At 40.4% G+C, this 15564-nt stretch overlaps 1 protein-coding gene across 8 annotated transcripts; it reads right to left on the bottom strand.

The window, feature by feature from the left end:
- Nucleotides 1-529: 529 nt before the first annotated feature.
- On the bottom strand, nucleotides 530-15294 carry scrn2 (secernin 2). Of its 8 annotated transcripts, XM_088342625.1 has the most exons (10): nucleotides 15160-15215; nucleotides 12927-13007; nucleotides 12692-12854; nucleotides 9937-10118; nucleotides 8051-8250; nucleotides 4765-4980; nucleotides 4115-4280; nucleotides 2764-2944; nucleotides 1579-1734; nucleotides 530-752 (listed from the first exon to the last, which is right to left on the bottom strand). In XM_088342625.1, exons 3-9 carry the CDS (start codon nucleotides 12851-12853, stop codon nucleotides 1582-1584), a joined length of 1260 nt encoding a protein of 419 aa, XP_088198751.1. In that variant the 5' UTR covers nucleotide 12854; nucleotides 12927-13007; nucleotides 15160-15215; the 3' UTR covers nucleotides 530-752; nucleotides 1579-1581. The 8 variants fall into 8 exon arrangements, 7 of the variants coding, with proteins under 7 accessions (XP_088198751.1, XP_088198753.1, XP_088198750.1 ...); XR_015851156.1 differs by lacking the exon at nucleotides 12927-13007 and having other exon boundaries at nucleotides 2760-2944; nucleotides 15160-15294; XM_088342627.1 differs by lacking the exon at nucleotides 12927-13007 and having other exon boundaries at nucleotides 4765-4938; nucleotides 15160-15294.
- Between the last annotated feature and the right edge of the window lie 270 nt (nucleotides 15295-15564).

Here is a 15564-nt window from a genome sequence, read left to right on the forward strand (position 1 = left end):
TTTGGTGGCAGTCTTGTCCCCAGTCTCCTTTGACGTAAACCCCTGGATTTATTTTATATATCATGGGGGAGCTTGGATCATCGTCAGCCATCTTCCTGCTACATTTAACTCAAGTCAAGTCAAGTCAAATTTATTTATATAGCCCTTAATCACAAAAATGTCTCAAAGGACTGCACAGGATTACAGTTACAAAATTACACAATTACCTGATCTTAAACTAGCAACTAAAAAAAATCTGGGCAAAAAAAGAGGAAAATGTGCTTTCTGCTCACTTTGAGACTCCATAGTCTGTATTCTTCCTTGGGGTTGCTAGCACTCCTTTTCGGTTGCGCAGTACAGCGACATTTGAGGGTCAATTATTACACAATGTCACTTTAAGATATGAGTTAAGTTTTTTTTTCCCTGTGTCTTGCTAAGCTATCGGGTGATTTGATACAAAGAGATCAATCTTTTTTTTTTCACCAGTCCGGCACAACTACCACATTTTTTAACACAATAAGACCCGCGATTCAATAAGTTTACCCAAACATGTTCTACACTGTCTTTATTTAATGTCCTTTTGACCATTGCCTGGCAATCTATTGTATTCATAAACAAAACACACATTTAGAAAATTATCTTATAAAGGTATTAGCTGATGCGAGCGATTAGGGCAGGGACAAGAAGAACAGGAGTGGAGGATAAACATTCCAAAAGTCCCACCACAGCTTTTTTGCCTTTCTTCACTTGCTCAGTGTTAGTGGTGGGGGCCACTGCAAGACAAAACAGTTTCAGTCATTTCAATGTGTTTCCAAGTGACACTTTAAACTACATATTCACAGTTAAATCCTGTAATCATTATTCAGGTAGGTCGGGGTTTCGAAACTTTTCAAAAAAGAAGGCCAGATCTGATAAACTGAAATTGTGTCAGGGCCGACTATTCAGCCTGGCACTCTCTGAACAGTCTTTATAAAATTCACCCTTTGTGAAAGATTTGCAGTGCTTGACGATAAGCGTCGGGACGTCGGAACTTGGCTTTGTAGCCTTTTCATTTGACTCGGAGAGTCTCGTGAAAAAGCAGTGCTGTGCCGTTTTTACAGCGTTCGTTTCCAAATAGTTATTTGTAGTCAGCAATGTTTGTCTGGCAGTGCTTCATGATATTATGTTATTTAAAATTAGCCACAGTCTCTTGGAAAATTAGACGGTCACAGTCGTTTCGGATTTCTGTGGAAAAAACACCTCCAATTTCCGCAGCGACCCTCACAATCAACTTTCCTTTTTGTATTTACAGTCGCCAACTTGAAAATGGGGTGGGCTAAAATTCTCACAGAAATCCAAGGGTAAGGTGGCCAAAAGGCTATTACCATCACCTGGTGAAATGGGGGTATTTTTTTGTACAAATGTATTCTTTACTGTGGTCAACATTACTGTCGGGCCAATTATGATTATTTTTAATGGATGAGGCCGCCGGCCAGTAAAAATTTGATCACAGGCCATAACTAGCCACCAGGCCAGACTTTGGACCTACCTGAGGTAAGGAGTCAGAACAGTATTGTAAAGTGTGGAAAAGATTTTAGCATCAGTAAACAGCGTTCCCACCTGTCATTGATAGAACTTGAGTTCTGTGTCCACGCAATCAAAAAATAAGTTTCCCAGCTCGTCACCTGGTATCGCACCATTCAACATGGCTGAAATCTCACTCAGACACTGCGATTCAAGGTCCCTCAGAATATTATAGATAGCTAAGCCCTTCTCCTGTGGGAAAAAAGAGAAAAGATACCAAAGTGGAAAAATGAAAGCTGTGATTATTACAACTATTGCCAGCTGCATTTTTATGTTTTTTTTGCCATGAATATGCAACCTGCCATTATTATTTCTATGAATAATTAGTATAATGAGTCAAAAAATAATAATATAATGCACTTGTCAAGAACCACAACAGGATCAGGACCCAATCGCGTGACGTTTTCACACAAGCCTTTATTTTACGGGAAATGGGGAGTCATGCACGTTAGGCAGCCGGTCTGGCGTGGAAAGACTGGAAGCCAGAGACCGAAGAGATCGATTCCAATTGCCCGAGCTGATACCCAACAGATGGGGTCGATACCGGACAGGACAGGACAGACAAGACAGATAACGAGTCAGGATATCGAAAATAAACAGGAGAAACTAGACGGGGAAAAAAACTAGAGAAAATAACAAGAGGACAAAAATAGACAGAAACAAAACTGGAACCTGAAATTAAACATGACAAAAATAAACGGGAACAATACCGGACTGGAAATATCAACAGGAAAACAGGACAGAGTCAGAACCCACGTGTTGTGGGGCAGAAGTTCGTTTGACGGACTGACGAAGGAAGCATAACACAGTGAATTTGGGCTTATTCTTATTAATATTATCATTGCTATTATTACTAATATTATTATTATTGGGCCGGGCCTCTAGAATATAGTCAGACATTAAACTGTTCTGTGGTACAGAACTAGTTGACCGCTGCTTCAAATGTCAAAATGAAGACATTCATTTTCTGGTAAATGGTAGAAGTAAATGACTATTGGACAATAAGAATGCAGAACACAATGAACGATGAGAATCTGTGAAGCAGCGAAACCACAAAAAGTATACCGCGATACAACGGGGTATTACTGTACTGTTTTTTTTTTTACCTGATTTTGTACCAATATCTGATATCAATATTGGCTCAGGACACTTCTATTCACAATACTACACTCATTCAGTGTTTAATGGTTATTCCGATAACTGAACAAGCAATGTACCTACTGGGTCAATCTTCATGGTGTTAAGCGCTTCCTGGTGAGCCTTGTAAAGCTCATGTCTACGGTCCACCTGGTTCTGAAAGCGCGGCAGCTTCCTTACAGGATCATCCGGACCAAAATTAGGAGAGACGACCCCAAGCACGGGGCTGCAATCCTCGGAGAAAATATAAGGTTTGAATATAGACCTGTATTGTGCAAAAGAGAGGAAGAAATTACCAAAAAATACAATAACTAAAAAATACTAAAGAGTATTCAAGCTATCCACCTTGGTTGTAGCAGCAACCGTGCAGTAAAAAACAAGACCTACAAAATTGTGTCACTTTTTGTTTTTTTATGTAAATACGTTTTCCTACTCTCCAGTGAGATTTGAATGAAAAAACTTCTGATCAAATCAAAGATGGTATCCGGTCACGGTACAGTGCACATATCCTATTTAAAGATCTTCAGATTTTTTGGGTATTGACAGTACTTGAACTGGTTGCATCTCCTCATGAGATGAAATTAATTTATCTAGTCTCTTATTGTGTCTTTTATTCAGAGATGTAAGGTGATAGGTAATAGTTGACATCTAGATTTTGCTTCATTGTGTAGTGCAACTGAAAACAAGTGCTAAAAAGCACAAAGAAGAATACAAACTACTGAGACTCAATGTGACCAAACTACAACATTTTTCTCATAATTTTCCCCCCTAGCCTTTTGTGAAGTTTTTGGGTTATCATAGCAGCAAGATGGCAGACGATTGCGTCAGCTCCGTCAAGGTGAGGCTCATCATATATAAAATAAATGCCAATTTCTTTGCCCAGATTAGGGCGATTCCTCTTTTTCCACAAAAGTTGGATCCCAAAAAGAACATGCAATGGGCAAAATACATGAAGTAGAATTTTTTTGCAACTATTAAAGAATTAAATACTCTATTATACACTGAATCCAAACACATCTTTATTAAAGGCTCATGCATTTTTTAGTAAATAAAAGTATTGTAAATATTTTTTGTGTGTGTTTTTTTTAACATAAAATTACTGCCCCATCAAATAATAAACAGGGAGACTGTTTGTAGCCAATCAAAATGCAGGAAACCTTTAAAAGTAAATTTCCTTACAGTGAGGTGATTACTCTAATTTAAAATATACATATTTATATGATTGTTCATGAATTTTTTAATTCTTATTCAAATAAGTATTGTTTTTTTAATCGAAATAAGTCTATTTCAACCACTTTTAAGAGTAAAGGTTTTTTTTTGTGGTTATGCTTATTTTTTTCATCCTTTTAGTTTGTTTTAAAGCTTAGATATTGTTATTGTCTATTCTGTTTGGTAAATGAATTTTGCTAAATGTAATCCTTTTAAATGGACAAACCTTGAGGGGTCTGGAGTAGCAGTGAAGAAGTGAATGCAAGGCAGGCTTGAGTCTCTCGGTAGAATTGACACCATACTGCCTGTGGTACAAAAACCCTCCGAGTCCATGCAGATGCCGCTGGACTTATCCCTCAGAATAGACATCATAACTTCAGCAGTCACCAAACCTAATCCATAAAGCAAAAACATATTTGTCGCAGAAAACACCCTTAAATGTTTTCAGTTATAGAGAATTAGTCATATGATATCCATTAAGTATCTAAAGTGCATACCCAAATTGCTCAGCACAGAGATAAAAACACTATTGACAGTTTCAATAATCGTAACACACATTGTAGATTGTGCATGCAGGAGGAATTAGTTAATTTGTTATTTTTTTACTGTTTCTTTTTGTTGCACTTTAAGTGTAGGACAAATATGTCGCTGTTGAAATGCAATAAATATTACAAAGTTCAATATTACAACTACCTGTCTGTTCTTCTCGATTCAACTGACTCAAATACTGCTCAGAAAAATTCTTTGACATACAACCCATTTTTAAAGTAACGAAAATAGTTACTTTCCCTCGTAACTAGTTACTTTCACTACGGATTAACTCAGTTAATTTTTGGAAAAACTAGTGAGTATCTATAACTTATTACATTTACTTACCATGATGTTGCTGTAGAAGCTCTGCACCCCCCTTATAGCGCTTTTTGGCTAGCTCCATTCTGACCGGTTGCTTCTCTGGGCTGAACACTTGTGAGAAGTTAAACTCTCCTACGCCATCCCACCAGCCATTTTCCTGAGCCACACTCCGCAGGTCTGGATGCTCTGCAGTAATTTCTGTGGCAATTGTCAACTGGTTGGAAATGTTTTTTACTCCTTCTGTGAAGAGATTTTGTCATAATATGTATAATTACTGCTGCAGCGCTACCGACTGGGGTAGTGTGAGGAGGGTAACGAGGACAGCAGAGAAAATAATCGGGACTACACTTCCCTCCATTCAGGACATTGGCCAGAAGCGCTGCCTATCCCATGCTAAGAACATTACCGGGGACCCCTCTCACCCCCATCATGGACTGTTCACTCTGCTAGCCTCTGGGAAGAGGTTCTGCAGTGTGCGGTGCAGGACCACCAGGCTCCGCAATAGTCTAGTCCCCCTGGCCATTAGACTGTTAAATGGTCAATCTAACATATAGTTAACTTAAATCTAAACGGCTGCTAATCTGACTTTTTGCACTACTGGCAGTTTTTTATAGCTTGCCACTCATTGCACATTGCTCTCTGCACTATGGTAATTACAGCGTTATTGTTACAGTGTTAATGTTACTGTGTACCTGACTTGTTAACCTGACTGCCCATTTTGCACATCTGGTTAGATACTCTTCTTGCACTATCGGCACTATGGTAAAATACTATACGTAGCCAAAATACAATACAACTTTATTTATATCTGTACATTCAAGGAAACTGTGGGGGTCTGATGCATCGACATTTCGTTCTGTATACACGTGTACTAGAATGACAATAAAGTAGATCTGAATCTGAATCTGAATTGGAGAGTTCATTTTAATCAAAGATTTACAATCATGAATTAGTCACTGAAACAACCGATCAAAATAAAATAGATAGGTAGGTCTATACCTTACCTGGATTAGTTAAACACTGCACTTAAATATTTCCAACAGAAGAATGAGCTACCGTTCAAATTATGTGTGCTCTGATTACCGATCTGGATCTCCCTCTGGTCTATAGGCAGATTGTCCTTGAAAATATAACATCTACCAATGTATTTCACGCAACGAAATTAAGAAATTTATCCATCCAACCATTTTCTTCCTCGTATCTGGGATTGTGTCGCGGGGGCTACAGCCTTTGCAGGGAAGCCTGTTATGATTACTGATGTGACTCACCTGTGCCTGCTCATTTGGCGCCAACCTCTGCGGGTTCTGATTGGCTCCTTGTCCCTACTTAAATCCAGTCCTGTCTGTCCTCTGTTGTCAGTCCGTATGTGAACCTCAGTGTATACTAGGCAAGCCTTTTTTGACCCTGACTCCCACCTGTCCCGTTTTTGCTCCCGTCGCTTTCCTGACCATGTCTGCTCTCCCGTCCCGGCTTACGACCTCTTATTGTCCCTGACTACGTCTACTCTCCCGTTCTCGGGCTTACGACCCGTTTCCGACCCCGACCACGTCTCGCTCTTACAGTCCCGGCTACCGACCCGTTTTTCTGTCCCTGACATCGCCATCGCTCGCTATGGAAGATCACAATCCGAGTACGGGAGCGACTTGCTTCCCGCGTCCAGCGAACACCGGATCGTGGGCGAAGCCTTTCCTCTTTCCTTCAATAAAACTTGTGAGAAGTGTAACCCAATTGGGTCTTGTTTCCGTTCTGGTCTTGACAGAAGCCCAGACCTCCCGATCAGCAGCCACTTCATCCGGCTCATCCGACGAGATCCCGAGGCGTTCCCAGGTCAGCCTAGACATGTACTCTCTATGGCGTGTCCTAAATTGGCCCATGGGCCTCCTGCCGGTGGGACACGCCCGGAGCACCTCCCAGGAGGCATCCTTATCAGATGCCAGAGGCCACCTCAACTGAATCTCTCAATGCGGAGGATCAACAGCTCTATCTACACTTAATCCCTCCTGGATGAAAACCTCCGTATGACAGAGCTTATCACCCTATCTCTAAGGGAGCCCAGCCACCCTACGGAGTAAACTGATTTCAGCCGCTTGTATCTGTGATCTTGTTCTTTCTGTCATGATCAACAGGTCATGACCTAAGGTGAGGGTAGGAACGTGGATCTATTTAGCGCTTTGCCTTTCGGCTCAGCTCCTTCACCAAAACAGGGTCCGCATGGCGGCAGACGCTAAACCGATCCATCTGTCGGTCTCCCATTCCAGCCTACACTGACTCGTGAACAAGACCCCAAGATACTTGAACTACTCCACTTGGGGCAGGAGCTCATGGCCAACCTGGAAAGTGCATGCCAGCCACTAAGAACTGTGGTCTTGGAGGTGCTGATGTTTATACCGGTCTGCACTCTGCTGCGAACTGCTTGAAGATCACGGCTCAAGGAAGATAACAGATCCACATCATCTGCAAAAAGCAGGGATGCAATGCTTTCCCCACCAAAGCTGCACATAGTAAATCTGTCCATAAAGGTTATGAACAGGATCGGCGACTAAGGGCAGCCTTGCCGGAGTCCAACTTTCACTGGAATTGAGTTCGACTTATTGCTGGCAATGCGGACGAAACTCTGGCACCGGGCATAGAGAGACGACACAGCCCGGTTAGGAAACATAAACGCCACAAGTGATTTCTATTGAAACTTAACATATTTTTGGGTATTTAGTTTTTTTCTCATTAGCAATGACTACATGAATAGTGTTTTAATCACTGTTTTTTCTCCAGGCACAATTATTTCGGAACTTTATACAAATACAAAGTTTTAAGCACTCCTGTTTTTTAGGATGTGCCCCTCCTGACACGTGGCATATTTAACTACACAGATATTTTCTAATCAAGCTAAGAGATGTCGACAAAGATTCATACATGAGTAAATCAGTTTGTACAAATGTCTTCAGTCAAGTACTGTAATCACAATAGGTTTCATACTTCCAGGCAATTCTTGTCCAACGCAACAACAAATGGATTAGCAACAGCATTCAGAAGTTTGTGTTGTTTTCCATGTTCTGCGTTTTCACTTTTAGCAAAAAACATGTTTACCCAGCGCTTCTCAAATTATTTTCTTGAGAACCACTCTGTTAACCAAACGACGACACAGTCTCCTATGTATTTTGGCCCATTTATCTTGACATTGTTTTATCTCATTTTTCTCTCTCTCTTTTAAGTCACGTGGGTACCTTGGAGTATCATGTTATAATCTTGCTGCAAACAATGTTCACTACATTTTTAAGATGACAATAAAGACAATTCAATTCATTGTAATCACCTGAAATCTTATGTGCCACCCAAAGTCTTCCAGCTGTCTCCAGGACCCATGCTTCATTTCGGTCCACCAGTAAGAAAGTGTTATGGTAGCTGAGAGGTTCTGGATCTTCCCTGCACTGACCCCCTTGTCCATGCCTCTCCAGGAGCTCAGTGATGACGGTGACTGCTGCCCAAGCACTGTCACTACGCTCCAAGCCCAGCCTGGGGCAGAAAGGATTGTTTCCTTTAGCATGCTTGCCTTAAATTGATCAATTACCAAATTGTCTGCACTATACGGTGCAGCGGGTTTTAAGGCGCACACCTAAAAAAATTGTCTCCTCTTTTATATCTTTCATATATAAGGAACCCTGGACAATAAGGCGCATCAAATTGAAACTTCAGTGAGAGCTATTGTGTGTATTTAAGTGTAACTCTTAGGCTCATTATACACTGTCTCGCGGTATATATTGATCTAATTTTTGATTAGTCGATAAGTGTCCTTGATGAAACATTGTATGCAAGGGGAATCAAACCTGAGAAGTGGTAGTGAGACCGCTGACACTTTTCCACTAGACCACATACACATTAGACATAGGAAAAGGAATTTGAACTTATCCATTATTACACTATTTTACAGTGCCAGAAACACTGATTCGCAAAGTGCTTTCTAATAGGTTAGACCAGGGTGTCCAAACTTTTCAGAAAGCAGGCGGGATTTGATAAGCAGCAAATGTGTGAGGGCCGACTATTCACCCTGGCATTCTTTGAACAGTCTTTCATAAATTCACTCTCTGTTTGCAGTGCTTGGCGATTAGCGTCGCAAACTCATACCTCGACTTTGCAGCTTTTTCATGCGACTCTATCTATCTATGTACCCTCGTCATATCCCAGGTGCTTCACTTTTTCACGGAAATCGTTTCCTGTTAGCTTTTTGTAGTCAGCATGTTTCGTCCGGCAGTGGATTTTGATATTATATTCTTTGGAAACCGCCACAGTATCTTGGCAAATTAGGCAGACACAGTTGTTTCGGATTTTGGCGAAAAACTACTCAAATTTCCACCTGTCCTGAAAGCGGCAACCCTCAGAGTCAACTTTCCTTGATTTACTTACAGTTTCCAGATTGAAAATGGGGTGGGCTAAAACTCTCAATGAAAGCCAACGGCAGGGTGGTCAAAGGGCGATTGCCAGCATCTGGTGAAATGGTGATGTTTTTTTTGGGGGGGGTAAAAATGTATTTAATACTGCCACCACGATTATTGGTGGGCCAAATATTATTAATTTTCTGACGGAGGCTGCGGGCCATGACGAGCCGTAACTGGCCTTGGACTTTGGACATGCATGCCGTAAAGCCTCGTATGGTGCCTGCCTATAATTACTGTATGCATTACCAATCATATCCACTGTTGTCTAAGGCACACTTTCAAGATCCTGGCCAAATTGTAATAATAATTCGGAAAATACAGAATATTGTCCAACAAAATCAAGGTAACAAATTCTAGTTTTAGCGGAAAAACGGAAGGGATTGTTTTTCTTTTTTAACAGTTTTTAATGGGTGTCAATGTTGGAATAAACATTTGAGATGTCAAATAAAAAATATCCCTCCCGCCAACCCAGACCAAACCTTTCCAGTTAGCATGAGTTTTCCCTGTTAAATAAACTGTAGTGGAAATGAAATCAATTGTTGGTTTCCTTATTTAGTTTTTCAAATATACAGTTGGTAAACACTACAAGATTGAAATTGAATAATGAGCCTCCAAAAGATCCCAAGCCATCTAAGGCACAATTTTTATCCCATTATTTACTAGTCCAGTCCCGGTGAGAATGTTTTTTCGACCATGTGGCCCCTGAGCTAAAATGAGTTTGACGGTCCTGGTCTTAAATGTCATGATGCTGTGGAGCAGAGCTCACCTCACAAGATCCATGCCCAGCAAAGCATCTCCAGGAGTGACAGCCTCCCGAGTCCAAACCGCCTCATTCCCGATGCAAACTCCCTGATTGTTTGCTCCCATTTCTGCTCCCCACACCCAAGCTGGTTTACTGAGGATAACACCATGGGTGTGCTCCACCTGAGGGATCTGTATGTACGTACACTATGGAAAAACAAATAACACGAAACGGACATATGTATGTAGATATTTTGAATTGAGCATCATATTTGTAAATGTTGAATTATAAATGGAGCGCACAGTGCTCAGAGAATAGACTTTAAAACAGCTCCGCTGGTGTAAAAGTCTCTTCATGGTCTAGCACCAAAGTACATCTGTGACATGTTGGTGCCATATGAACCATCTCGGATCCTGAGAACCACAGGGACAGGCATTCTGCTGGTGCTCGGAGCCAGGACTAAACAGTGTGAAGCTACGTTTCAGTTCCATGCAGCTAAACTCTGGAATAGTCTTCCTGATGACATCAGACAGGTGTCTACTCTGACAATGTTTAAGTCCAGGCTGAAAACAGCTCTGTTCAACTGTGCATACAACTGAAAGGGTTCTATCTGAACTCTTCACTTTTACCTTATTTTAATTCATTGATTTTATTATGTTTATCTGTGGCTTTAATGCATTTTAAAAAACACATTAAAATTTTCAATGTCTTTCATTGTGTGTTTTTAACCTGTCTGCCATTTCTGTAAAGCACTTTGAATTGCCTTGTGTATGAATTGTGCTATACAAATAAACTTGCCTTGCCTTGCCATACAAGTGACTTGTTTATTACTATATTCAAGTCAAGTCAACTCATGTTTATCTTTGTCATGATTGCAGATTCGGGGCACCTGCGAATGCCCTGTTGGCGCCAACAGCCCTGAGCGCTGATTGGCTCATTGACTCTTTTTAAACCTCCGGCTTCCAAGAGGAAGCTGTCAGAGCATCCTGCGAACCTACGCTTTTGCTAGGCAAGCACCGTACCCTCCGACAATCTCCTGCTCCGTTTTCTCCTGCCTGTTACCCGTTGCCAACCTGTTTCTGGACCCGTTTCTGTCCTGCTCTTCCGTACCTGACATCAACCTGTTTTGCCCTGTATCCTTCCTGATACTTGTTGCCGACCTTTTTTCTGGACTCGATTATTGCACTTGCTCCCCTGTCCCGGCTACCGACCAGCTTTCCTGCCACCCACGACTATCCTCGCTCGACCAGGAAGTGCCACTTCTGCATTCCTGCCATCAGCCACCCGTATCCGACGATCATCGGATTGTGGAAGCAAGCACTGCTCTTCAATAAAACTGAGTTTAACGAATGCTATTGGGTCCTGTCTCCGTTTCTGGCTTGTGACAATCTTTATTGCCCTTAAACACAAGAAGTATCGAAGGGCTCCAAATAAAACAACTGTTTTGCCCTATGTATGTGAATATTGCATCATTTCTTTTATGTGTTGATTGAGTAGGTGAGTCACCTTTATTACATAAACAAATGTCATATTATTAAGCCAAGTGGAGTTTAGGTCATGGGTCACCAACCTTATTCACACTAAGAGCAATTTCTATGTTAACTAGTGCTGAAGGCTCCAAGTTCAGTATGCATTTTAAATCACAACTGCTATGTTGCTATTGTTATTACGTCATAACTGGTTTGCAATTATTAAAAGAGGGATTGAACTAGGCTCAATGAATCATGAAAAAAATATCCATCGAAAAAGGGCACTGGGCGATTACATATATGTTTTTAATGGATAGGCTGATTCTATTTCTATCTATCTATGTACCCTCGTCATATCCCTCGAGAGGGGTGACTGACAGCAAGACAAATACATACAAAAACAAATAAAATTTAAAAAGGCTGATTCTAAAAATATGTATTAAGCGTTATTAGTAATAATCATAATTATAATTATGATTTATTATGCCAGTTAGGAAACCTACAACCATTATATATTATTCTCAATAGATCATTTGTTTTATTTACATTTTCAAATTTCCAAGTACACCATAATAACCCATTATTGCTGTTTTCGGAACCAAACCACAGGTTATCCGATTATTTGACAGATGGTTGGTCCCCGTTGACATCATGTTCATGACTCCTGGTTTAAGTTAAAGGGACAGTACATTATATAAACATGTAGTTTTTTTTAATACTTCTAGGTCGAGAAATTAGCATGTATTTCACATAACATATGCCTCACCTAAATGGAGCTGTCATCTTGTTCCTACGGTTACACAAAAACCCGAAAAAAGGCTGGGCAAAAAAAATTAAAAGTATAATGGTGCTCTCCATAGATTCAAAGGTGACCAAAAAGCCTGTGTGTCTATAGATCCCCTTTTTGTCTCTCTCCCTCTTTCTATTTCTCTCTTCAGGGTTTCTCAACCTTACCTTATTTAGTCACTCACGTGTTGGTTCAGTTTTCCTCCTCACATCTGCAGTTGCTTGTCCTGATTACCATCCTGTCACGACTCACCCTTATTATTATCGAAACACTCTGTCTCTTGGGATCTATGCAAGTACATCGCCCATCTTGTCACGTCCCAAGCACTCTTGTCTCAGCCTGTTGTCATACGAGTGTACGAAAACCTTGTCTGTCCCTACGGTTTATGAGTATCACCTGAGTTTACTGGACCACCTAATCCTTGCCTTCATCTTTGACAAGTGTTACCTCGCTACATGACTTCCCGTGTACCAAACCCTGACACAATAAAGGCGTCTGTTACTAAACTCCTTGAGAGACTTACTTCCAGCATAGTGCCAGGAGGGTGGTTGGTTGGTAGGTAGTGGACTACTTCCTGAACCTCATCCCGGGGGCGGTCCGAATTCTTTCCAAAAATCACTTGGTCTTCAAGAGAGCCAGGGGGTAATGAAACAAAACAGTCACATGACATCGGGTACTCTGACATCCTGAAAAAAAACAAAAACATTGCAAACATTCCTAAAAAATATACACATTTTAATTTATTTTTTTAAAACTACCTCAATATAGATCTTAACTTCACCCTCCGTCAGGGACATCAAAATCAGTTTTAGCTCTGGGCCTCCGATGTTAACGCTAGGCTAATGTGAGAAGAAAATTTTAGTAAGTATAGAAGACGTTAGTGTTAATCATATATGTTTAATGTACTTTATAGTTTTGCAAATATGGAGAAAGTTTGCTATGTGTTAGTTTGTGTTTTTTTTCTGTGTTCGATGTACGCATATTTAGATCAGGAGGCCTCTCTTGCTAATGGTATCCATGGAAACCAGGTTTGTTTCATGTGGGGAAGCAAACCCCAACTCAAAAATACGGTATGGATAATAATGCCAAATCCTGTGTCCCAAATCAATGTAAATATGTCATTTACAATTTGTCTTCCACCTTCAAGTAAGAGTGTTGAAGTAATTTTTTTTCCATGAAATTTGTCCTTAATAACGGTTTCAAAACAATGTGCATGCAAAGTTATTTTGTAAAAATGTCACAAATTACTGCAAACGATAAGCATATTGTCATATTCACTTTCGGTGTAGACTGCACTGAGCGAGAGAGAGAGAAGGAAGTGCCTTGCGCTGTGTGCAGGGATCCGCCCACCTGTACTGCTCGCCCAATCAAAGTTGTTTGCCAGCGTTTTTATTTATCAGTTTAAATGGTTTCTCATCAAACTTCTGCATTAAGTTGCTTCGGCTTTATATAGACCAAAATCAGGATGAAATCACTTGACTTTGGAACGCCACAGAGAGATGTGCAATAGTTACATTTTATTTCTGAGCCAAATGTACTCATGAAAAGAGCCATATATGTTTCCCAAGCCATAGGTTCCCTACCCCTGATGTAGGATAATAAGTCAAAAACGTCACTAGGAGGTGCGCTTTCACTGTTTATTGTTTTGGGGTTATTTTAAATTTAAGCAAGTGAATTCATTTTGTCCTGGTCAAGACCCCTTACTTTGCCCTTGTCTTCCCGTGGCGCCATTTTTACGTCAGTGTTTCTTTTGGTTTCACATTCATTTGTTGTCGATGTAAAACATGATTTAAAAAGGCTGTATCTGTTATTTATGTTATTAATTTATGCTGTTAAGCCATGTTGACACGTTGTCACGTGTCAAATTCATTTTGGCTCAGGGGCCACATGGTAGAAAAATGAGGGCCGGTCAAGTAAAATAAACAGAAAGAAAGACAGATAGGTAGAGGTAGAGAGAAAATAAGGAGGGGGAAGAAAGAAAGGAAGGAACAAAGAGAGAAAGAAAGAGTGAATTAAATAGAAAGACAGAAAGAGAAAAAGGAAAGAAAGAAAGAAAGAAAGATAGGGAGACAAAGAAAGAGAATAAAAGTTAAACAAAGAGAGAGTAAGGGTGAGAAAGACAGAGAGGGCGACACAAAACGGATGAAAGTGAGACAAAGATAGGAAGAAAGTGAGAAAAGAAAATAACAAAATATGGAGAAAAGAGATAAAAAAGAGACAACATGAGAGAGTGAGGAAGAAGTACAGCTCCAGTTGCTTTGGAAGTGGAACCTGGCTTTGGGGATGAATTTAGAACTGTAGCTCATTTTCTCTAGTCTTGCGGGCCTGATCCTCCCCACGGACGGCATGTTTGACACCCTTTTTGACATACTGAGAAATGTTCTAAAAACCGAACAGGCCAGATTCTTCCGCGGCCCAGTTGTTTGACAAACTTTCTCTATGTTTTTAGTGTTCAACAAAAAGTCACACATACGTTCATTTATATACCCAATTGTTTTGGCCGTGTGAGAGGGCGTATTGCTGCGTGCACAGCCAACTAGTGTGCAGTCGAAAAGCAAACTTTGAACGCATTTAAGCGTTAAACGTGTTCAAAGTTTGACTTTAATCCCACCAAAAATCGAGCCCGTTCTTGCACCGCCCCAACCCAACTCGAGACGAGGAGCGCGTTCTATAGCGAGCGCTCCATACACCATCATTTGCATAAAAACGGACTGCTCTATACGTGACACTGCGCTCTTTTTTCACGTTTTGCTTTTCCATCGACGGCATTTAATCCTGCGAACTAATCCTGAAAACGTGAGACGGACTGCAACGGGTTAGCGATAAGTGTTTATTAGACAAGATAAGGCCTGGACACAAATAGCCGATTCGAAGCGAACTATAATGCAACTGACTTCGCGGGACGTTTTGGAAGGGGGGGTTACATTGATATTGACCCAGTGCATAAAATTGCGCGAGAACTGCTATCATTCCCGACAAAAGAGCAATTACCTTTCGGGTATTGTGAGCGCTGGCTACCCGGCTAGTCAGTGGATGACAGATTGGATTTGGAGACACAAGATCACGTGACCAAGTGGGTGCTTATAGGACTGCTCTCTCACTCATATCCCACAGGACTGTTTCAGAAAAAAGAATGTTGTGATAAATACATTAAAAAAAGATAATATAATACAATATTATATATATATATATATATATATATATATATATATATATATATATATATATATATATATATATATATATATATATATATATATAATTGACTAGAAAACCTCTAATAAAAACATTCCATTCGTTAAATAACTTTAAAGGGACAATGTATAGTATTTAACGGTAGAAAAAAAAAAATTAAGAAAAAACAATATTGTTTTGAATGATTAGAACAAATGCATG

This window comes from Urocampus carinirostris, chromosome 8 (genome assembly GCF_059441175.1).
Source record: "Urocampus carinirostris isolate Australia breed hairy pipefish chromosome 8, RoL_Ucar_1.0, whole genome shotgun sequence".
NCBI classification, from domain to species: Eukaryota; Metazoa; Chordata; class Actinopteri; order Syngnathiformes; family Syngnathidae; genus Urocampus; species Urocampus carinirostris.

Excerpts from the sequence above, each read along its gene's own strand:
- scrn2 (XM_088342624.1), bottom strand. The coding sequence starts at position 12,853 with ATGTCAGAGTACCCGATGTCATGTGACTGTTTTGTTTCATTACCCCCT. Across the intron at positions 8,251-9,936 it reads CTGGGCATGGATCTTGTGAG|GCTGGGCTTGGAGCGTAGTG; the intron begins GTGAGCTCTGCT and ends TTTCTGCCCCAG. Across the intron at positions 4,281-4,764 it reads GCTTCTACAGCAACATCATG|GTTTGGTGACTGCTGAAGTT; the intron begins GTAAGTAAATGT and ends TTTATGGATTAG.